Consider the following 23,895-nt stretch of genomic DNA (forward strand, 5'->3'; position numbering starts at 1 on the left):
CCGCAGCCTGGGCAACAGCCCTAGACGCACTCTCAACCGGCGCTCGCAATAGCGGGGGAGAGACATGCTGCGCATCCAAAATGGCGTCCGGCGCGAAACTCCGCGAAGGAGCCGCGCGGGAAGAACGGCGCTTAACTTTAGCCGCTTTGTGCCGTCGCCCAAATTAAGGGCGTTCATGGCATTAATGTCTCCAACCTCAAGGGCGGCCCACGAAGAAGCCGTCCGAGCCGCGTGGCCGGCCAAGATGGCGGAGGCGAGGAGCGGGGGATGGGCGTTTATGGCGGGAAAAAACCGCCACGCCGGAGGAACGACCGGGACATTCATCGGTCACTAAACTGTCACCCATCAAGGGCGAATCAGGTTGTAAAACCCCGCATCCCCTCTAGAAGCGCTCCAGCGATCCGGGGAGCGACCCTTTGCGCCCTCGCCCTCCGACGCCATATGCCACGAGGAGAAGAATCGGGGAACCCCCTGCCCGCTATAAAAAGGTAAAATTACCTGCTTGCCGCTCCGAGCTGTAACGAACTGGTGTCCCAGTGAGTAGCTGCAATGAACGTTTAAAGAAACGTCGAATTAAACGCCTTTAAAGACGTTTAAAAATTTTTTTTTTTTTTTTTTTTTTTTAAACGGAGCCAGCGGGAGGGGGGAGAAAAGGAGGGACCTGGCACCACCAGGTTTGCACTTGCTCAAAAGAGCCCTCAACCCCAGGCCTCAACAAAACCTAAGGATTAGGCTTGGAGGCCTAGCCAGAGCTGCTGCTGTGTGTGACCACCACCTGCTGAGATAGAGAACATACTGAGGAGTTTCCGGCAGCACATGACCACATATAGGGAGGCAAAAGTTTGCTCTCTATCTCCACCTGCTGGTAGATGGACACAACCCACCAGTCTATGGATTGATCAGCTTGATGATATGGAATGTTACTTTCACCAACTGTACGGTTAAAGACTCATCTAAAAATGTAAATATTGTCAGACACATTTTGTTTTAACAGTGCTCAGCTTTAGAAAAGGATCCCATTACCGTTACTGCAACTTAGATTTTACATGTCCAGAGAATAAAATTGTGATTCCTGCTCAAATGTTTGGACACTGTTTAAGTAAGCATTCATCTTTCCATTCTTTGTACCAATCTGCTTGATTTGTTTGAGTTTGCATGTCTTATAACAAAGAAATCTTAATTTTGTTCTGTACAAGATATTTGATAAGAGTGGTTCAATTCTTAGTATGTCTGCCTCCATTAACAGGTCCCAAAAAATACAGGCAAACGATCTGCAAGATCCAGAACAACAGAAAAAAAAAAGAGTAGACCAAGTAAAAAGTAAAATATTTATTTCCAAGTCATCAAAACAGCAATGTCCTTTATCATCCAACATGGCTGTGTTTCGACCTACAAGGGCTGCATTAGGGGCTAAACAAATAATCAGCACGAGCAGTCCAATGTTTTCCCTGTCTGGTTACTGCAATACGGCACTAGAAACTACCAAGAGGTTTGCTTTTACAAGCAGCAGTTACAGGAGCCACAATAACCTGACATACAGACTGGCTTCAAATGCTAGTTTCTAGTGCCGTATTACAGTAACCAGACAGGGAAAATATTGGACTGCTCCTGCTGGTCATTTGTTTAGCCCCTAATGCAGTCCTTGTAGAGTGAAACACAGCCACATCAGGTGACTAAAGAAAATTGTTTGCTTTTTTAAATTATTTTTTTTATTTACTCAATGGGAATATAATACATTTCTAGAACAGCAAGAAATCTAAACATCATACAACTATAATACATGCAACCCATAGTTTGTATTTTAACATGAAAAAAAATTTCCCCTACCCCTCCGGCCCTCCCTCAAATATCATCTGGATCTAGGAACAGACACAATTTTGCAATATCTTGGTGAAAAGTGACTCTATGGACTATAGGCACTCGATCTCCAAGTTGTGTAAGTATCCCACACATTACAGTGTAGTACGATACGTCCATATTTCTGAGAAGTTAGTTGGGACATCAAAAAGTAGTAATCTACTTTCTGCAAAGCCTTCTCCAGTGGTGGCACCGCAGACTGTTTTCATAGTTCAGCCAAAATGGTTCTGGCCACCGTGAAGATATATAACATCAAATAGTGCATCTCTCGGGGGATACCTGGGGCCCTGTGATGTAATAAACAGCACTCAGCCTGAGTGGGATAGGTAATAGGCAGAAAAGTGTTAACTTCCTGGAGTAATGCCAAACAGAAAGCTTTCACCACTGGACATGTCCACCATATATGGAGAAAGTTCCCTCATTCTCTACAATTACGCCAACATAGAGGTGAACCCGTTTTATAAATTCAAAATAATCTCATAGGGGCATTGTACTACTGATAAAACATTTTATACCCATTCTCCACCAATGGGGTAGCAAGAGACCTTGAATAAGCTTTTAAAGACCCTATCCCACTGGTGTGGAGTATAGCGCCCCCCCCCCCCCCCAATACCTGAGGCCATAGCCAACTCCAAAGAAGTTTCGGATAGGGCGAGCTCCTCCTTCTCTCTATGCAGTATAAAATCGCTCAATTACAAATAACGAAATGATCACCAGTCCTTCTAACGTTTGGAGAACGGAAGGAGCTCGTCCTCCACCCACACCTGTCCCAGGATGTGCAACGTTTGTGTAGCCTATCGTAGATAAGTCTTATCAAGAAGCCCCGGGGTAAATCTGCAAGCATAGCATATAGGCATGTTAGGTTATATTGTCTATGTGCAAAGAATCTAGAACGTACTGTCACCCACATGGACAAGGAAGCTCTCAAGAAAACACAATTTGAAAGATATTCTCTCTCTTACTGGAAACTAATGTAGCTCATATAAATGAGGAGTGGCTTTGGCGAAGCGAAATCTACATATAAGACGGGCAGCAGTATTTTGAGCTGTTTGTAATTTTTTGAGAAGGCCACCTTTAAGTCCAGCATAGATGGAAAATGAAATAGTCAAAGTACGAAAGACAGATTTAGAGAAAAATAGCCTCAATCTCTTCCACCCCTCTCCCTATCCACCCAACCTTCCCCCTCAAGTCTCTGTCAACAAAGACAAAGGCATTCCAAGAGAGCATGGCCAAGTAGTTACACGAGAGGAAGAGGTGATAAGCCCACAACCAAACAGGCAAATATAACACATTCCTCCAATTATCCCATGTAATCAAACAGCCCAAGTTCGCTTATCTCACCCCAGAGGTCAGCAGCGTAGACAATTCGTGCCTCACTGCTTTGATGTCTTACATTATTTCTTGTAAAAGTGTCCGGAGCTCCGACATTAGATCTTGAGTATCCTCGAGCTTATCTGCAGGCTCCTGCTCACTTTCAGGAGACTGCTGCTGCTAAGAGAGCGGCACCAATTCACAAGCCAACTCCATCTTTGCTGCCACTGAGAGGTGTGATTGCAGCTGTGGTTTATAAGCGAAATCCTTAAGGTTTGTATGCTTTGGGAGCGACATTTTGCCATCCCTAAGGGCAGTAAGCCAAAATCTTTCAGCATGTTTCTTGATAAGGTCAGCGACCTCCTCCATTTTATCCCCGAAAAAGGTTTTCATCTTAGCAAGGGGCATCCATAAGTTTTTCCTGAATGGCTGGTTCTAGGGTCCGAAACAAGCAGCCAAGCGAGTCTTCACATGCCAGTACCCAAGGCAGAGACACTAAATACCACATTACAAGCATCATACATTGCCCAGGTAAAGTGCTTTTGGCACTCCTCCTGCTTGGCTACTAGCTGGTGGAGTCCTGTGGCCTGCTCTGAAGCCAGAGTGTCTGTAAATTTTGCCACACTGTACATCAAGTTCTTCAAGTGGAGGATCATGTGGAGCTAGTAGGACTGAATGCAGGAAACAAGCATAAAGCCTGAAAAACCTTCCTCCCAAAAGACTACAGAGTCTGAGCATCAGTCCCTGGGGGAGCTGAGATGTGGGTGTCCTGGAACTTCTGGCCCTTTGGAGGGGAGATTCAACAACCATGGGATGGTGAGGAAGCTGTTCCTTCTCTAATCCAGGAACCTTCTGGACTTTATACATAGAGTCCACCTTCTTAGAAATAGGCTGCACTGACAGGGGGTTCTCTCAATTTCTCATCTCTACTGCAATAAGGATGCTGTGCATAGGCACCATCATAGCTTCCTTGGGAGGGGAATCAGTAGAGGACATCCAGTGTCTCAGCCCTGGGTTTGTCCTCGAACTCCAACTTAAATAGGATGGACTCAACCATCTCCCTTAAAAAGTGATAAAGGAGAGTTTCTCAGGGCGAGACTTTCTCCTTTCTTGTGGTGGGGAAGAGTCTAAGGGCAGAACAAGGGAACCCTCCTCTGATAGATCCTCTGGTTCTACCTTAGACACCTAAGAGCTGACCATATTAGACTTAGCAAGGTACTCTTCACAAGACTGCTGAGTCTGTGCCAGCGTTGGACTAATGGACTCATGGCCAGATTCTGGGCAGCAGCATCAAAGGGCAGCTCTCACCTGGACTTTAGAGGGAGAAGGTTTCCTCCCCTGATGGGCTGGAGAGGAGCACCAGTTTGGCTAGTGCCAGTTCTGAAACTGGATGAGGTACCAGCATTGAACTGTGGCCGACAATCAGACATGGGCTTCCAGGATCAGCTGGGGCAGACCAAGGACAGCACACTCTCGATGCCTCGACAAACCAAGATGCACTCCAGCTCCTCTTACAGCATGGCTCGGAACTGCCCCTCAAGGCTAGGAATTGGTAAAGACTGAGCTAGAGCTGGTGCAGTGACAGCCTGAGAAGATGAAGGGGCCGAATCAGAGACCTGGCCCCAGATCCGAGGAGGCTGTTGCATCAACAAGGACTCCACGGAAGAAGAGTGGTCCTCTTGGCAACACCGATGCCCCAGAGCTCCTGGCACCATGCTTTGAGGAGGTCCGATGTTGGTGCTGCTTATCCTTTGCTCAATGCCCATCAGAATCCCTCAGTGTCAAGGACAACGTTGAATCCTTCTGTGACCTCAGTGTCAGATCTGAGGCTGCTCGGCCCGGAGAGGTGCTATTGATGCCCGACTTGAAGGCAGATGGAGATCTCCTTGGCATGTCCCCAGTGTCCGATACAACTCTGATGTCAATGGACCAGACTTTGATGTGCTAAAATGTTTCTTGTGAAGGCCTCACGACCTTTTGGGTTCTTCTCTGCATTTGAGAGCACAGTTTACAATTAGATGCCTTATAGTCAGGTCCAAGGTGCACACAGCACAGGTAGTTCAGAGAAAGAGCAGACTCAGAATTATCCACAAACAAATTTATTGATAATAAATCCATTTGTAGAGAACCCCAAGTCTGGACTACCTCTACTTTGTGTTGCTGTTGGTGTTGTCTGCAGAGTGTTTTGCTTCTTTTCTGTCGCACAGGTCCAAGGCATGGCAAGCACCAGTTGTGAGATCAGTCACACAGACATGACCCTGCCACACTGATAACACTTAAAACCACTGGGAGTTTTTTGTGACATTGATGAAAAAATAGCTGAAGTGAAATCAAATGGCTCTATTGGTATTGTTTTTTTGTTTGTTTTTTAAAAAAGGAAGTTCCAGACAGAAAGCTCAGGCCTACTCAGGCCATAAAGCTGCGGAAAAACAAAGAATAAGGCCAAAAAAAACAAAAAAAAGAAGCACTAAAGAGAACACAAAAGAAAAAAAAGGAAAATAATCCCACAGTACTCATGTGAGGAAAAGCCGATAGACAGGGAAGACTACAAAAGGAAAAGCCATACTGAAGAGAGCAGAAAGTTGACTGCTGATCCCATGCAGCTGAGGTGGGCAAGACGACAAGTGCACATGCATGGTCAAGGTTGCCAAAGGCTTCTAGAAATTTTAAATGCTGGGCAGCATCCTCTCTGAGGCTCTGTTGGTGACATCACCCAACTGTGATAAATGATGTCCTGCTTGTCCTTAGAGGACAAGTAGGGCATCATCCTGTTGGTTTGGTTGTCGTGGAGGTTTCTCTCGTTTGCTGTTTCTGTCCTTAGAAGATGTCATTTACTCTGGTATCACTCTCTCACTACTTAAGGATCTTCAAACTGACCAGAACACTGCTATACAGATATTGTGTAAGGCTCAGCGTTATGACTATGTCACTCCTTTGCTGATCTGCCATCACAGGTTCACTATTAAGTTTTAGAATTCAATTTAAAATCCTGATCTTGGCCTACAAATTGTTCTACGCTGCTTCCCGTTCATACTTATCCTCCCTCATTACCCTCTATATCCCACCTTGTTCTCTACATAGTCCTCATGATTACTGTCTTATGTAGGGTTGCCTGGTTCAATCCTGTCACCCGACAGGGTTGATCCAGTCCTGGGTTTACCCAATGTATGCAGGGACTTGTAGCTTTGCTTTTCTTAAGGAATCCAATGGGGAAATCAGAGCCACAAGTCCCTGCATGAAAGGGTAAGCCCAGGACTGGATCAACCCTGTCACGAGAATCTGGATCTAGTTGACAACCCTAGTCTTATGGTGCCCCCAGTTCCTAAGGCAAGGCTTGACTCCATTCACAAGTCTACTTCCTTCATTGCTCTTTACCTTCGGAACTCACTTTCTCTACCACAGCATTTGGAGTCTACTTTATCCAAGTTCAAGTCTGTGCTCGAAACTCTGCTTGTCACACGTGCTTTGGGGGGCAAAGTGCTACTGGCCAGCTGTTCAGTTTGGTTACAGAGCCTGTTTTTACCCCATTAACTCTGTCTTTCTATATCTCTTACTCGCTGTCCTATAATGCTATATGGTGTTCATTTCAACTTTCCATGATTATTTTCTTGTGAACTGATTTGCATCCATGGAAAGCAATAAATCAAATAAACGATGTTTGCCCAATAAAAAGATATCACCTTACTTTTGTTTTGCTTAGCTTTTGTTTCTATTCAAATAACTAATGTAGCACCTCACTACTTAATTATTAAGAAAAACATAAGCAGCAAGAACAAAATTCCATGTTGTCTGATGTATAACAACTGTTACTAGAAAACTCTACATTATGTCTTATATAGCCCTTTGAATGGGAAATTCAACATCCTACTGCTAGGATGTAGAATAAAGAGAAATTGATGCAAGTTTGTGAGAAGTAATATATAAATGAACATAAACATACACATATACATCATAAAAGTGCATAGGGTAAAAATGTTTAGTTCATTTGAGCTTTTTCCCAAGTTTTCAGACACTTTTAGTTTGTTTCACACTTTAGTTTTATCAAAAATGTTTCACCGTATTAAAACTTTTAATACATGCTAATCAACAATGCATATTAATGGATGCACATCCATTGTGTGTGTATGCATGTGTTTAAAAGAATACTGAAGAGACTTCACTATATATGTGAGCATAGGCGCCCCGTATAAGAGGCTTGGGGAGGCTAAGCCTCCCCAGCCCAATCTTGATCATGTGGACTACTGCGGCCTCGTGGAAGGCGCTGAGCCTGGCGTCCCTGCTGCTGGCGCCGGGGCTGGAGAGCGTCACTAAGTACATAAGTACATAAGTAATGCCATACTGGGAAAAGACCAAGGGTCCATCGAGCCCAGCATCTTGTCCACGACAGCGACCAATCCAGGCCAAGGGCACCTGGCAAGCTTCCCAAACGTACAAACATTCTATACATGTTATTCCTGGGATTTTGGATTTTTCCAAGTCCGTTTAGTAGCGGTTTATGGACTTGTCCTTTAGGAAACCGTCCAACCCCTTTTTTAAACTCTGCTAAGCTAACCGCCTTCACCACATTTTCCGGCAATGAATTCCAGAGTTTAATTACACGTTGAGTGAAGAAAAATTTTCTCCGATTTGTTTTAAATTTACTACACTGTAGTTTCATCGCATGCCCCCTAGTACTAGTATTTTTGGAAAGCGTGAACAGACGCTTCACATCCACCTGTTCCACTCCACTCATTATTTTATATACCTCTATCATGTCTCCCCTCAGCCGTCTCTTCTCCAAGCTGAATAGCCCTAGCCTCCTTAGTCTTTCTTCATAGGGAAGTCGTCCCATCCCCGCTATCATTTTAGTCGCCCTTCACTGCACCTTTCCCAATTCTACTATATCTTTCTTGAGATGCGGCGACCAGAATTGAACACAATACTCAAGGTGCGGTCGCATCATGGAGCGATACAACGGCATTATAACATCCTCACACCTGTTTTCCATACCTTTCCTAATAATACCCAACATTCTATTCGCTTTCCTAGCCGCAGCAGCACACTGAGCAGAAGGATTCAGTGTGTTATCGACGACGACACCCAGATCCCTTTCTTGGTCCGTAACTCCTAACGTGGAACGTGCATGACGTAGCTATAATTCGGGTTCTTTTTTCCCACATGCATCACCTTGCACTTGCTCACATTAAACGTCATCTGCCATTTAGCCGCCCAGTCTCCCAGTCTCGTAAGGTCCTCTTGTAATTTTTCACAATCCTGTCGCGAGTTAACGACTTTGAATAACTTTGTGTCATCAGCAAATTTAATTACCTTGCTAGTTACTCCCACTCGGCTCCTGCTGTTCGTACTGCGGGGGCGGCAAGAGCGGCGCTCGGCGTCCGAAGTGCTCTTCTTCCCGGCGCCACCCACGTGCACTGAAGCGCTGCTGCGCCCAAGCCGGCCCATGCGCTGCGCCTGCGGCCTGCCGCACGCCGAGAGCTCGCTGAGCCGCCTCATGCTGCTCCTGTTGTCGGCCCACCGCAGCATCGAGCTCTGCATCTTCTCCTTCTCCAACCCGCAGCTGGCGCGGACCATGCTGCTGCTGCACCGGCGGGGCGTGCGGGTCCGCCTCATCGCCGACTCCGATTACATGGCGGTGAAAGGCTCGCAGGTCGGAGTGTTGCGGAAAGCAGGTATCGCAGTGCGGCATGACCAGCACACGGGGTACATGCATCACAAATTTGCAGTGGTTGACAAAACTGTTCACATCACGGGCTCTCTTAATTGGACAACACAGGCTATCCAGACCAACAAGGAGATCATCCTGATCTTGGAAGATGTTACAGTGGGCCAGCATGATCAAAGGTAGAAAAGATCACTTTATTTTCATTGTAGTGTTTGGAATATGTCCATTTTGAGAATCAGGTGCTCAACATTCAAAGTTTATATTTATTTACTTATTTATGGCATTTTATCCCACATTAAACATGAATTAGGGTGTTTTGTGGCTCTACATGAGAATTGTGATGATATGATCCCTTGTTTCATATTGTTGACGGTCTGCATTTTCCGTATGGGTGGTATATTGGTGTGTTAGGTTCTGCCCAGTGTAATATTTATGGTACAGTAAGGTTCTGAGAGTGTGTTTTTGGACAAAGTTGAGCATAGTGTTTTGCAGTTGAACAACCACTTTATTCTTTGACATATGATACATATCTACTATCTAAATTTAATAAAAGATATTGTGACTTTTATTTCTATTTATTTATTTTTTTCTGTGTGCTATCAGACAATTATGGATTTAAGCTCCACCCCTGGCCCCACCCCTAACCCCACCCCCTTTAGCCTCCCCAAACAGTTGGGCCACCGACCGCCTATGTTTGTGAGCTATGATCAAAGTTACATGGAGAATTAAGTAGATATAAAAACCACAGAGGTTTAGTAATACAAAAATCTAGAAGACAAAGAACAGCATTACCACAAATAAAATTTCTTTGGAACATGTGATCATTTATTAAACACTCAATGTGGCCAGGTTTCACCCTCAGGCTGTGGTGGGGTACAATGATACAGCAAATCCCAGTGTCAAACACAAGGTTATTTGAGTTATAGAAAACAACAGCAATGTAAAACCGCTCTCACAATATTCCTCGAACAGAATTACATCATAAATCAAACTATCTTTTGATAGGGATCTGCTATATCATTGTACCCCTGACGCAGCTTGAGGGAGAAACATGGTCAAGTTGGATTTATAATAAAGGATTGCATTTTCCAAAGAAACTATCTGTGGTAATACTGTTTTGTCATCTTTGTCGACTTAAATAGATATAACATTTCTGAAACAGGCTAACATGGCAACCATAATGCTTTGATCAAGACGGAGGTTTAAAAAAAACCAACAAAAAACCCAAACATTAAAAAAATACTTGCATAGCATTCTGCATATATAAAAATGTTGGTTATATTTTACAAACCTGGATTTCAATATGGCGTGGGTTGTCTATGAATTTTTCAATTAGCAATCGATCATCACCAAAACTTGAAGCAGCTTCTTGAGATGAAAACCTAAAACCTTCCCTGAAAGAAAACAATGGAAAAAAAGCCTATTCTTAATTTAGAAATCAAAGCAATTATACATGTCACCTATCAATGTAAACCCAAATTTCAGTAAAAGGATATAGCCAAACTTGCTTTTGTCTGATGATGTTTGAAAATTAAACAGTAAAACCTGTTAAAATAAGTTATCACCTCAAATGACTCACTTTCTAAAGGACAGGTCATGTGATGGACCAGAGCTTCAAGGTCTGCTTTAACCCCTCCCCCCAAGTTAAACCCCACAACCCTATCTACATATCTATAAAACTGACCAGCAGTGTGGGAAGTATTATTATGGATTAAGAACTGGTTGAAAGATAGGAAGCAGAGAGTAGGATTGCGTGGCCAGTATTCTCAGTGGAGGAGGGTAGTTAGTGGGGTCCCGCAGGGGTCTGTGCTGGGTCCGTTGCTTTTTAATGTATTTATAAATGACCTAGAGATGGGAATAACTAGTGAGGTAATTAAATTCGCCGATGACACAAAATTATTCAGGGTCGTCAAGTCGCAGGAGGAATGTGAACGATTACAGGAGGACCTTGCGAGACTGGGAGAATGGGCGTGCAAGTGGCAGATGAAGTTCAATGTTGACAAGTGCAAAGTGATGCATGTGGGTAAGAGGAACCCGAATTATAGCTACGTCTTGCAAGGTTCCGCGTTAGGAGTTACGGATCAAGAAAGGGATCTGGGTGTCATCGTCGATGATACGCTGAAACCTTCTGCTCAGTGTGCTGCTGCGGCTAGGAAAGCGAATAGAATGTTGGGTGTTATTAGGAAGGGTATGGAGTCCAGGTGTGCGGATGTTATAATGCCGTTGTATCGCTCCATGGTGCGACCGCACCTGGAGTATTGTGTTCAGTACTGGTCTCCGTATCTCAAAAAAGATATAGTAGAATTGGAAAAGGTACAGCGAAGGGCGACGAAAATGATAGTGGGGATGGGACGACTTTCCTATGAAGAGAGGCTGAGAAGGCTAGGGCTTTTCAGCTTGGAGAAGAGACGGCTGAGGGGAGATATGATAGAAGTGTATAAAATAATGAGTGGAATGGATCGGGTGGATGTGAAGCGACTGTTCACGCTATCCAAAAATACTAGGACTAGAGGGCATGAGTTGAAGCTACAGTCTGGTAAATTTAAAACGAATCGGAGAAAATTTTTCTTCACCCAACGTGTAATTAGACTCTGGAATTCGTTGCCGGAGAACGTGGTACGGGCGGTTAGCTTGACGGAGTTTAAAAAGGGGTTAGATAGATTCCTAAAGGACAAGTCCATAGACCGCTATTAAATGGACTTGGAAAAATTCCGCATTTTTAGGTATAACTTGTCTGGAATGTTTTTACGTTTGGGGAGCGTGCCAGGTGCCCTTGACCTGGATTGGCCACTGTCGGTGACAGGATGCTGGGCTAGATGGACCTTTGGTCTTTCCCAGTATGGCACTACTTATGTACTTATGTACTTATGTAATCAGGACACCAGCAGAGACTATTCAAACTCCCAAAGAAAGAGGTATTCAAAAAACCACCGAGGAAAGGTAAGAAGATATGCTCACTGGACCCCAAAATGGTGAATCAGAATACTACCACCACATCCATCAATCACCATGGGCAGCAAAAATTATTGCCTAAGTCACTGACAATCAACTAGAAGGCTTCAGCTTGGATGTTACCAGCTGCCAACAAAGATTAGATGAGACAGAGGAAAAAGCATGACAGGCAGAGGAGTGCAGCATCATTCAGAGCTAAGTTTCACAACTAGAGAAGAAAATTTATGGTTTAGAGAATAAGCCCTGGAGAAAAACAGCAGTTGCTAGGCTTCCCAGAAACAATAACACAGGTGAAACTGCTTGGCTTCTAGAAAAATGGCTGTATCAGAGCCTCCAACTGAATAGCAAGGAAGGCCCATGCTACATCAAGAGGACCCAGATTAGGCCTGAAATAAGACTAAGAAACTTCAACCAAGAATTAAAATATTTAACCTGCTGGACTTGCTCACAAAATGGACACCCTGCGATCATTCCACAGCAGCAAGACTTTGGATTTTTGTTGTACTTTCAGGAATATTCCACAAGGGTCTCCCAATAGAGGGAACATGTACTAATTTGCTCTAAGTGGATTGAGCTGAAAATCCACTTTGCCTTGATGTTTCCTACAAAACTGCACATCATACACCAAGCGGAAATTCATGTGTTCCTTACAGCTACATAGGTGAAAACATTTTTGGATGGACTGAGAAACATGGCAAGCAGTGGAAGTCCTGGATGGGAAAGTCTGGCATACTGCTCCACAAAGCTGGCTTAAAAAAACATGCAAAGTATTAACAATATGAGGGTTTCTTTTTTCTCTAGTTTGAAGCAGCAGAACTGAGATCCTGATCCATTGGGTTGCAGCTCAGAGTTTAGAGATTGTGAATGCCAAGTGTATTGTCCTCATTTCTAATAAATTTGATGCACACTGCCCTAGTCGGACTATAATTAGACATTGATTTGACAATTTCAATAGTAGTAGTTAATAATTATTGGGGGCTTGTGGGAGAAAGGATGTGTAACAACAGTGACTAAGGGGAAAAAAGAATGAATGAAAATACATGAGCAGGTGAATGGGGAGGGATATTTTCAGGAGAAATAGGATTGGGGTTTTGGTACCACAGGATGTTTTGCAAAAGGATAGTAATAACAAAAATGGGGATGGCGCTGGGAGGTGGGCAGTTGGGTGGGTAGGTGTGAAAGTGTGACTGCTCTCATTCAAGGGAGATGCAAAAGGAGATACAATGAGTTTGAAGGGTAAGAGAGAGAAGGGGATTGGGAGATTGGAAAAATATCTAGATCAGGCTATCAAGGTAAAGAAAGTGGGAGGTGGAACACATGAACACGTACAGAGTGGGGGGGGGGGGGGCGCTGGTGGGACAACTGGGAAAATGGATCAATATGCAGTATAGTTATCTTTGATAGAGTAAATCCAATGTAGCTCTTTGAATGTAGAAAGGATACCATCGTTGGTATTTTTTTTTTAAGTACACAAGTATCTGCAAGTTAGTAAAATCATTGCAGACCCTGGAGGGCAATACATCATCATTCAGGGGCAAGTGACAGGACAAGAGCTGGTAATGTGCTGTATCTATGCCCTTAACAGTTATGATGCACGTTTTCAAAAGTCTATTTAGTATATTGCATGGTTAAGTGGGACATATAATTTATTCGGGAGTGATTTTAATATGCTGTATGACCCTAGTACAGACAAGACTCATAATCCTCAACAAGGAAGAACTTTAGTAAAAGTGCACCACTGCTTTGTAACCACTTAGATATATTTGATGCCTGGAGAGCTCTTCACCCCACTTATTTATTAGAAAACTTATATTTCGCATTATCCATCATTCTAAGCGGATTACAGTAAGAACATTCATAGTACGACAGAAGACAATACATCATTTTGTATATGAACATTGTAAGAAAATCACAGGGGGGGAGGGGGCGTGTCAAGATGGCGAATGCAACCCGCGGTTAGGGGAAGCGCTCTTAGATCTCTGGAGCCTCTTTGTGGACATTTTTGCTTCTTTTTTCTCTTTTTCCTCTGCTATCGCTAAACAAATGCCGCACACAAAGAGGAAAGGTGCGACGAGGATGGGAATCCCGCCTGCCTCATCTTCGACCCCGCTCCAGTCGACCCTCGAGCGTTACCTAACCGCTGGATCCCAACTTGGAATGAGAGGGACGGGACCCACGCTAGAGAATCCGGGAGAAGAGGACTCTCTACGGGCCAATGAAACATCATTATCCCCTCCCCCAGCTTCGAAAATACCTCCGCATCCAGCAGCGTTTGCAGCAAGAGAGGGAGATTCGAGCTCCACCGGAAGTGTGAGAAGTAAGAACCCTGAGCGGGACCTCGAGCAGCAACAGAAGCTCCTGGAACAAGCCTCCCCAGTATTGGGGGGGAACGTAGGAAGAGCAGCAGAGGTGAATCTGGAGACTATCTGGCAGGTATTGAAGAAAATGGAGGCTTCCTTACAGGAGTCCCGAGGTGAGGTTACAATTTTAACCACTAAAGTTGGGGAACTTCAAGATTCAGTAGAGAAGATCCAAGTTGAACTTTCAGATAAAGTTAAAGATCTGCAGCAAAAATCAGAACAACTTATTGAGTTTAAGGCAACTGTTGTAAAAGACAAATTGTTTTTTTTTTTTTTTAATTTTTTATTTATACAAATTTTATTTTATACATCCAAAGCAAGGCTTTGTCAAAAAGCTTCAGTTATTAACAGGAATACCAAATAATGGGAATACTCCCAGGAAATAAATTTCTATAATTACATAGTCCTCAATATAGGAGGAGACTGTACATATAAACCTAATAAGAGGTTAGGTATTATATAAACAACAACAAAATAAAAAAGAAAAAGATGGCGTCTAGGTATTTAACATCAAACAATATAAGTCCGTAATAGAAACTCTCATGGCGGCTTAGGATTCCTTGCATTTAAAAATGATCGAAGCTGAACCGGGTCAAAGAAATGATATGTCTCTGTATCAAAGAAAATTACACATTTACAAGGAAAACGTAATTGGAATTTTGCTCCCAATTGAACAGTCTCTTGTCTCATTATCAAGAATTTCTTTCGTCTTTCTTGTGTGGCCCTCGACACATCCGGAAAGATTTGAATCCTTTCACCGATAAAGGTGATCATTGAAGTTTGTCTCAAATATAACCTTAACAAGGATTCTTTATCAGCTACAAACACAAATGATACCAAAAGCGTAGATCTAAATTCAACCTCCTCCTGTGATTGCTCTAATAAAGCTGATATATCAAGACTCACAGAGGGTTGACCCCTCTGCGATATAGTTTTCACAGGAAGGAAATAAATCTTTTGCACAGGAGGAAGGTTGTTTTCTGAATATTTAAATACTTCTATCAGAAACTTTTGAAACAGATCTCTTGGTGAGGTATATTTAAGAGAAGGAAAGTTTAACAATCTCAGGTTTAAACACCTACTTCGATTTTCTAGATTCTCAATCTTTCTTTGCTTTAAGTCCACATTTTGAAATATTTTAATCTCTTGATCTTTTATCTGAGTTATCGAAAGATCACATTGCTGTAAATTCTTCTTTTGAGTAGACAATTCAGATTGAAGATTTTCAATTTTCAAAGAGTTAGTATTCGTATTAGTTACAAAATTCAAGCATACCTTATGCAAAGATTCTATAGCACACCATAGAGATTCTAATGTAACACTCGGTGGTTTCTCCAAAGATTGCAGAGTCACGGGTGGGTTAGGCTGGTCAGCAATACTTTGCTGAACCGCAGATATTTGCTCCATGGAGTTGTCTGTAATCCTGCTTTCCTTGGGAGTACTTTCCAGATTCGATTTTTCGCGGGGAATCCCCGCTATTGGCAGCGCCATTTCTCCAGAGGAGTTCTCCCTCCCCAACTCCGCAGCCACTTTCTCAGGCCGAAGGGCGGGACTTCCTCCCGGAGTGCTTCCTGCCACTCGAATCTGCGACGGACTTCGGGGGCTTAGCGAGAGTTCGCTATCCAAGCCCGGACTCCTCTCGGTCTCGGGCAGCGGAGCGCCCAATGGTGTTACTGGAACAGTGAAGGCTGTTATTGGAGGTTGCCTGCTGGTCCGGTCGGTGGAGGGTAGGGAGATTCCTCCTCGCACTTTCCCTTTCCGTTTAGGCATAGTAGTAGAAGCGAAAAACAGTTTAAGGGAAAAAAAAAACTCTCTAGCTCAGACTTCAGCGTCCTACCCAGACGCCATCTTGAAACAGTCTCAAAGACAAATTGTTTGTCCATAACAAATTAGAACAACTTGAGAATTACAACAGGCGCCTAAATTTAAGGGTTTTGAATTTCCCAAGACTACCAGGGATATTACCTTTGGACATGTTTAAAAGATACTCTTTTGAGATATTGAAATTACCCCAGGAAGGTTTTCCCCCTATAAACAAAATTTTTTATTTACCTCAAAAGAAAGGAAAGGATTTGAGTGAACCAGGTGGTCTAGGAGAGAAAAGTTTGGATTTGGCGAATATATCTGAAATATTAGAACAAATTTTGGATATTAATATGGAGCGAAGGACTTTATTAATTTCATTTACCTTTGAGCAAGATCTTAATGCAATTTTACGTCTTTACTTTCGGAACTCTGCTACTTTATTTGCGGGTGCCAAGGTTTGGATGTTTCAAGATGTAACTAAATTCACTCAACAGAGAAGAAAGTCCTTTTTGGAATTGAAACAAAAAACTTTGGACTTGGGAGGATCTTTTCTACTGGTCTATCCATGTAAATGTATAGTTCGGTTAGGTTCAACAAAGTATGTTTTTTTCACGGCTGACCAGTTGAGAGTCTTCTTAGATTCTAAAAAGCTTGATAAAATATGAGATTGGGATTTGCATTTGTTCTTCGTTAAAAAAAATTGAATATAATTAACTTCTCCATTATTTTTGCCTGTCCCCCCTTTATCATATGTGGTTTAAGGAAGCAAATTACTTGAATGCTATGGACTAATAGTTTAGTGGATACTGACGGTAAATAGGTGGGAATATTCTCTTTTGGTTTTGGTTTTGTTTTCTTTTTTACTTGGTCTGTATCCATTTACTTTATATAACATTATGATGCTGAGTTTCAAGACAATGTAATAAACTGCTTGTCAATTTAATTTGAAAATAATAAAATAAAATAATTAAAAAAAAAAAGAAAATCACAGGAATGTGTTGAAACAAGATACAGTTCCGTGTATGTTACGTTGAACATTTAGTGATAGTCACTTAGGTTTCTTCCTAGCTGTAGGCATGTAAAAACAGTAACATTTTAAGTTCTCTTTTGAATTCTTTGAAGTTGGTGATATGTCTGATTCTCCTGAGTAGCTTGTTCCATAATGTAGGCCCAGCAATATAAAAAATCCTGCATCTAAATTCCTCTAGATAGACAAGATGATACTTGAAGGGACTATATTCACCGAGTGTACCAGACCCAATCTAGCACTCTATCTTGGAATATGTTTTGCAGAGTCAAGACTGTAGCAATTAGTCCCACTGAAATATCTGATAATGCCATATAATAAGGATGGATTTAAAACTGTGAATGAAAGCACAGAGACAGTGGCTTCCCTTGTGGCTCTATAGACATATAAAGTTTAAAGAATTTCTATTGGGTAAATGGAAAGATTTTGCAAGTTTCAACCAGGACCACAGAAAGAACCCTATTCTTTATTGAGAGACAGCTAAAGTGACACAAAAGGGTGAGATTAACAGCCTATTTCAGTAGGCAAAGTAGTGAGAGATAACAAAAAAACATTACTAAAAGGAAAAAAACACAGATCAGGAGGGATAAGCAATTTTGGGGGATCACCCTTCAGTGGTAAATGTGAACCAGCTATTTCTTACTCAAACAGCACTGAATGTTGCTATATCCATAAGTACATAAGTATTGCCATACTGGGACAGACCAAAGGTCCATCAAGCCCAGCATCCTGGTCCCAACAGTGGCCAATCCAGGTCACAAATACCTGGCAAGATCCCAAAAAAGTACAAAACATTTTATACTGCTTATCCCCGAAATAGTGGATTTTCCCCAAGTCCAATTTAATAATGGTCTATGAACTTTTCCTTTAGGAAGCCGTCCACACCTTTTTAAAACTCTGCTAAGCTAACTGCCTTTATCACATTCTCTGGCAATGAATTCCAGAGTTTAATTACACATTGAATGAAGAAATATTTTCTCCGATTCATTTTAAATTTTCTACTTTGTAGCTTCATCGAATGCCCCATAGTCCTAGTATTTTTGGAAAGCGTAAACCTGTTCAACTCCACTCATCATTTTTTAGACCTCTATCATATCTCCCCCTCAGCCGCCTTTTCTCCAAAATGAACAGCCCTAGCCGCTTTAGCCTTTCCTCATAGGGAAGTCGTCCCAGCACCTTTTCTAATTCCACTATATCTTTTCTGAGATGCGGTGACCAGAATTGAACACAATATTCAAGGTGCGGTCGCACCATGGAGCGATACAAAGGCATTATAATGTCCTCATTTTTGTTTTCCATTGCTTTCCTCATAATACCTAACATTCTATTTGCTTTCTTAGCCGCAGCATAAGTACATAATGTAATAACTGTATCCCGGTAGCAATCCCTCTGGGGTGGTGGTAGCTCCCTTCAGCAGTCCAAAACAAAGTCCTTCCAGACAACACAGCTTTTAGTTCAAACCCAGTTTATTCCCCCTCCTCCACAAACCTCAGTTCAAAGGGGGGTAATGTTCCATTCAGTTCCAAACAGCAAAAAGAAAAACTCTCAATTTACATCCAAGTTCTCCCAGTTCCAACCTCCTGGGTTTTAGTTTTAAAAAGTCTCTCCTCTTGGGTGGTTGCAGAATGGCAGTACACCTCCCACAACACAGCTACTTGACTCCTGTGACCACCCACTGCCTTCAATCCCTGCAACTCTGCCCCACAGTACAATTACAGTCAATGTCAATCGGTTCCTCCAAACCTGGTGAGCTGGGCCCTCCTGACTCTCCTCCCTCCAAGCACTCCATTAACTCTGCTTCTCTGCTAGTTTGTTGGTTAGTGCCTTCCCCTTCCTCCCAGGTGGGAGGAATCTTGTACTGATTTCTGACCCAAGGGAATTGACCTTTGTCAGTCCGACTACCCCTTCTGGCCCAAGTCTGCCATAGCAGCTGCTCTTTCCAGTCCTTACCTCCCCTCCCTTCCACGGGGTATCCCTACCGGGTTTTGGAACCTACCACCCCGATTCCTTCTCTCAGGGTCTTGTGGGGAATGTAGTCTGGCCCCATACCTCCTCCTAGCCTGCTTAGACCCTCCAACCTCCTTACAATAAGTATTGCCATACTGGGAAACACCAAAGGTCCATCAAGCCCAGCATCCTGATTCCAACAGTGGCCAATCCAGGTCACAAATACCTGGCAAGATCCCAAAAAAGTACAAAACATTTTATACTGCTTATCCCAGAAATAGTGGATTTTCCCCAAGTCCATTTAATAATGGTCTATGGACTTTTCCTTTAGGAAGCCGTCCAAACCTTTTTAAAACTCCACTAAGCTAATCGCCTTTACTACATTCTCTGGCAACGAATTCCAGAGTATAATTACACGTTGAGTGAAGAAATATTTTCTCTGATTCATTTTAAACTTACTTCGTTGTAGCTTAATCGCATGCCCCCTAGTCCTAGTATTTTTGGAAAGCGTAAACAGACACTTCACATCTACTCATTCAACTCCACTCATTTTATAGACCTCTATCATATATCCCCTCAGCCGCCTTTTCTCCAAGCTGAATAGCCCTAGCTGCTTTAGCTTTTCCTCATAGGGAAGCTGTCCCATCCCCTTTATCATTTTCGTTTGCCCTTTTCTGCACCTTTTCTAATTCCACTATATTTTTTTGAGATGCGGCGACCAGAATTGAACACAGTATTCGAGGTGCGGTCACACCATGGAGCGATACAAAGGCATTATAATGTCCTCATTTTTGTTTTCCATTCCTTTCCTCATAATACCTAACATTCTATTTGCTTTCTTAGCTGCAGTAGCACACTGAGCAGAAGGTTTCAACGTATCATCATCAACGACACCTAGATCCCTTTCTTGGTCTGTGACTCCTAACGTGGAACCTTGCAGGGCATAGCTATAATTCAGGTTCCTCTTTCCCACATGCATCACTTTGCATTTGCTCACATTAAACATCATCTGCCATTTGGATGCCCAGTCTGCCAAGGTCCTCTTGTAATTTTTCACAATCCTCACGCGAATTAACGACTTTGAATAACTTTGTGTCATCAGCAAATTTAATTACCTCACTAGATACTCACATCTCTAGATCATTTATAAATATGTTAAAAAGCAGTGGTCCCAGCCCAGAACCCTGGGGAACCCCACTAACTACCCTTCTCCATTGAGAATACTGACCATTTAACCCTACTCTCTGTTTTCTATCTTTTAACCAGTTTTTAATCCACAATAGAACACTACCTCCTATCCCATGACTCTCCAATTTCCTCTGGAGTCTTTCATGAGGTACTTTGTCAAATGCCTGCTGAAAATCCAGATACACACTATCAACTGGCTCACCTTTATTCACATGTTTGTTCACCCCTTCAAAGAAATGTAATAGATTGATGAGGCAAGATTTGGGAGAGATACCGGTGCCAGAAATGGTATTCGAAGCTGACGAGTCAGAGAAACTGAATGAAATCTCCGTAGACCTTGAGGATGTAATGGGGCAATTTGACAAATTGAAGAGTAGCAAATCTCCTGGATCGCATGGTATTCATCCCAGAGTAATGACAGAATTGAAAACACCTTCCTTCTCTCTTCCATTACTTAATCTTAGTACATTACTAATTGTATCTGATATCCTGGAATGACTATGTCTTATCAAAACTCTGTAAGCCACATTGAGCCTGCAAATAGGTGGGAAAATGTGGGATACAAATGCAATAAATAAATAAATAAATAAATAAATAAAATAAAAATGAACTTGTGAAACTATTGTTAGTAGTATGTAATTTATCTTTAAAATCGAGCGTGCTACTGGAAGATTGAGGGTGGCCAATGTAACACAGATTTTTAAAAAACGTTCCAGGGGACATCCGGGAAATTATAGACCGGTGAGTCTTACGTTGGTGTCGGGCAAAATGGTAGAGGCTATTATAAAGAACAAAATTACAGAGCATATTCAAAAGCATGGATTAATGGGACAAAACCAACATGGATTTAGTGGAGGGAAATCAAACGCATTTGATTCTTGCGACCATATGACGTTCCTCGATTGAGCGCAACTTTGTATCAGAAGAGGATGACCTGCTGGGTTTTTTGCCTCAGCTGTTCTTAATTTTGCGCGACCAAAAGCCCCTGTCGCAACCCTTGTGGGTGAAACACAATCTGTGTCAGGCGTTTATTTTATAATAAAAGTTTTCAACTAAACCACTGATCGATCTGCTCTTTTTTGCTTCCACGCTGGCCACTGTTGGATACAGGATGCTGGGCTTGATGGACCTTTGGTCTGTCCCAGTATGGCAATACTTACTTACTTTATGTCACTAAAACATTGGGAGGTTATAAGAACCCAAACCTCCCATTACACAGCATGTTCAGCAATAATGAACAGGGGAGAGGAAGGTGGGGGAGAAGATAAATACTTTGTTGGTGATACAGTGAATCTATTTGTTAACAGATGAATTCTCATTGATGTTGGAATCTGTCATTTTGTTTACTACTTTTCTTTTTGTATTGTGACATATCACCAATAAAAAGATTTGCAGAGAAACAAATCAAATGTGTCTTCACTTAACATCTAATTAAGCTCTAGAATTCACTGCCATAGACTGTGGTAAAAAGCTATTGGCATAGCAGGGTTTCAAAACGATTTGGTCAAGTTCTTGGAAGAAAAGTCTATAAACCAATATTAAGGTGGATTTGGGGAAAATCCATTGTTTATTCTTAGAGAAAAACAGTATGAAATCTATTTACTCTTTTGTGATCCTGCCAGGTACTTGAGACCTGGATTGGCCACTGATGAAAACAGGATATCGGGCTTGATGGACCTTCAGTTTGTCTCAATACAGCAATGCTTATATACTTATGTACTTATAAATGGTACATACAGATTTGAACACATCTCAGTCCTTAAAACTCCATTTGCATCTAATATCTTTCAGAAATTGCTATAAAATGTTTGTCTTAGTTCACAAGGCACTGCAAACTGGCATTTCTCTTTAGCTTTCCAATCTTTTCCCATATCACTCCCATTATCTTACTCATTCTTGGCACATAAACCAACTAGTTTTACCCCCTCCTCCTTCCCATTATCTTGATATTGGACGCACTGCCTTCTCACCTGGTCTCTTCATCATTCCAGGCAATTCTCATGCCCTTCCCACCACCACCTGCAGAGGCCTTGATCATAACAGGGTAACCTAACAGCAGGAAATAATTTCAATCTTTAATCATTCATTATCAACATGAGAGCTTTTCATATGTTCAATAAAACAACAAATAATAACTGGTTAATAACAATGTTATTTATAAAACTGGTTTGAAAGTTATCAATGCCTTAATGCAGGATCATATGGACACTTTGCAATATATTTCCCAAAAAGAGCTAAAGCAAAACCACTGTCTGAATATTCACTATTTCTCCAGTATATCTATGGCCATGTTAACCCCTCTTCTCAAGTCAGTACACTGGCTCCCTCCCTATTTGCTTCCACACACATTTTCAAGGTTTCTCCTACTCACCTGTAAGTTCCTTACTACCAGTGCCTAGTCACTCCCCCGCCCCCCACCCCACACTCCTTGTGTCCCCTGTTCCTGAGGCAAACTGCTCATCTGTGCCGTTCTTATTCCATAAACTCTTGAATCACATTTGCCAACTTCCTGCACCACAAGAACATCATGCTCACTTCTCTATTTTTAAGTTCCATTTAGAAACCTACTCAGCTGGAACAGCTTTTTAAAATCATAATCCTCAATGCTTCCTGATCAAAGTGCTGGCTCTTTTAACCAAATGTACAGAAATGAAAGCATTGTTGTTTCTTATGTGAATCTATATTGTGGTATGTCTGTAAGAGCACCATAAATGGTAAGAAGTAGTAGTAGTAAGGAAGTCTCTTCACAAGAGATTTTTAGAACATATTTGAAGAAGTCACTTATATACAAAGAAAGTACTAACCATAAGCTACAGTATCCCTCATTCCCCCAATTTCCTGTGGCAAATTTTAAGGCTGTGCAGCACAAGTTTGCAAATTCTGAGGCAGATTATTCAAAACTCAGTGACAATTATGCAATACATTTTGATAAAATTCCATATATTTCCATATTTTACTTTATACCTTGTTAAAAAAAAATGTCATTTGGGCATTTTTTTGTGCCTGGTTACTTTATTTAGCCATTTCTGGGGGGGGGGGGATTTAAAGGGAATAAATGGGGCAGGGGTGGGATCTGGGGGATACAAAGAGGTGAGAATCTCAGAGGAGTAAAATAGATAAAGGATCACAGACAAGAAAGGTAGATGGGAAATGTGGCATTGAACAAGGAGAGAACAGAAAGAATCAGGATGTAAAAGAGACAGAATTGAAGACTAGGAGTTAAAAGGGACTGGGAACAAGAAGAAAAAGAGGGGATCCAGGATCAAGATACAAAGGGATAGTCTACCCATACCCCTACAACTACAGAAGTGGTTATAAATGTTTTTTTTTAAGCAGGATTCACTTTTGAGGCAGTTCTATAACTGGGTGCCCCCTTTAGGTGCTCCAGTGCTGCATGGAGCACACCAGTGTGGGTTTAGGCTAGTGTTTTATAATGGCATCTGGGCACTTGGCCTCCGTTATACAATACTAGCCTAAACCCACACCAGTATGCTAAAATGTAGTAATGCCCATTTACGCCAGGTCAATGGCAGGTATAAATAGGTGCCCATAAGTGCAGCATGCAAATCACAATATCCTGTTAATTGCAAATGAGAGCCCTATATAACATAGGCAGTGTTATATAGTAACTAAGTAAATATAACTAATTACTGTACTTAAGTAAAAGTTTTGTTACTTTTAATTGTAAAGAAGTACAATCAAAGAACGTATCACTTTCAAAATCTGCACGACTGTTCATAAAATTATTTATGGCGAGGCACCGGGATACATGACAAACCTCATCG

General features: G+C 42.1%; 1 protein-coding gene across 1 annotated transcript in view; it reads right to left on the reverse strand.

Annotated features, from left to right (window-relative positions):
- The window catches only part of PCCA (propionyl-CoA carboxylase subunit alpha), a 1,085,625-nt gene that overhangs the window by 660,100 nt on the left and 401,630 nt on the right, over positions 1 to 23,895 (reverse strand). The window contains 2 exon segments of the mRNA XM_030201346.1: positions 10,122 to 10,224; positions 22,081 to 22,159. Coding sequence (XP_030057206.1) covers positions 10,122 to 10,224; positions 22,081 to 22,159 — 182 coding nt within the window.

This window comes from Microcaecilia unicolor, chromosome 4, assembly GCF_901765095.1.
Source record: "Microcaecilia unicolor chromosome 4, aMicUni1.1, whole genome shotgun sequence".
In the NCBI taxonomy this organism is placed as follows: Eukaryota; Metazoa; Chordata; class Amphibia; order Gymnophiona; family Siphonopidae; genus Microcaecilia; species Microcaecilia unicolor.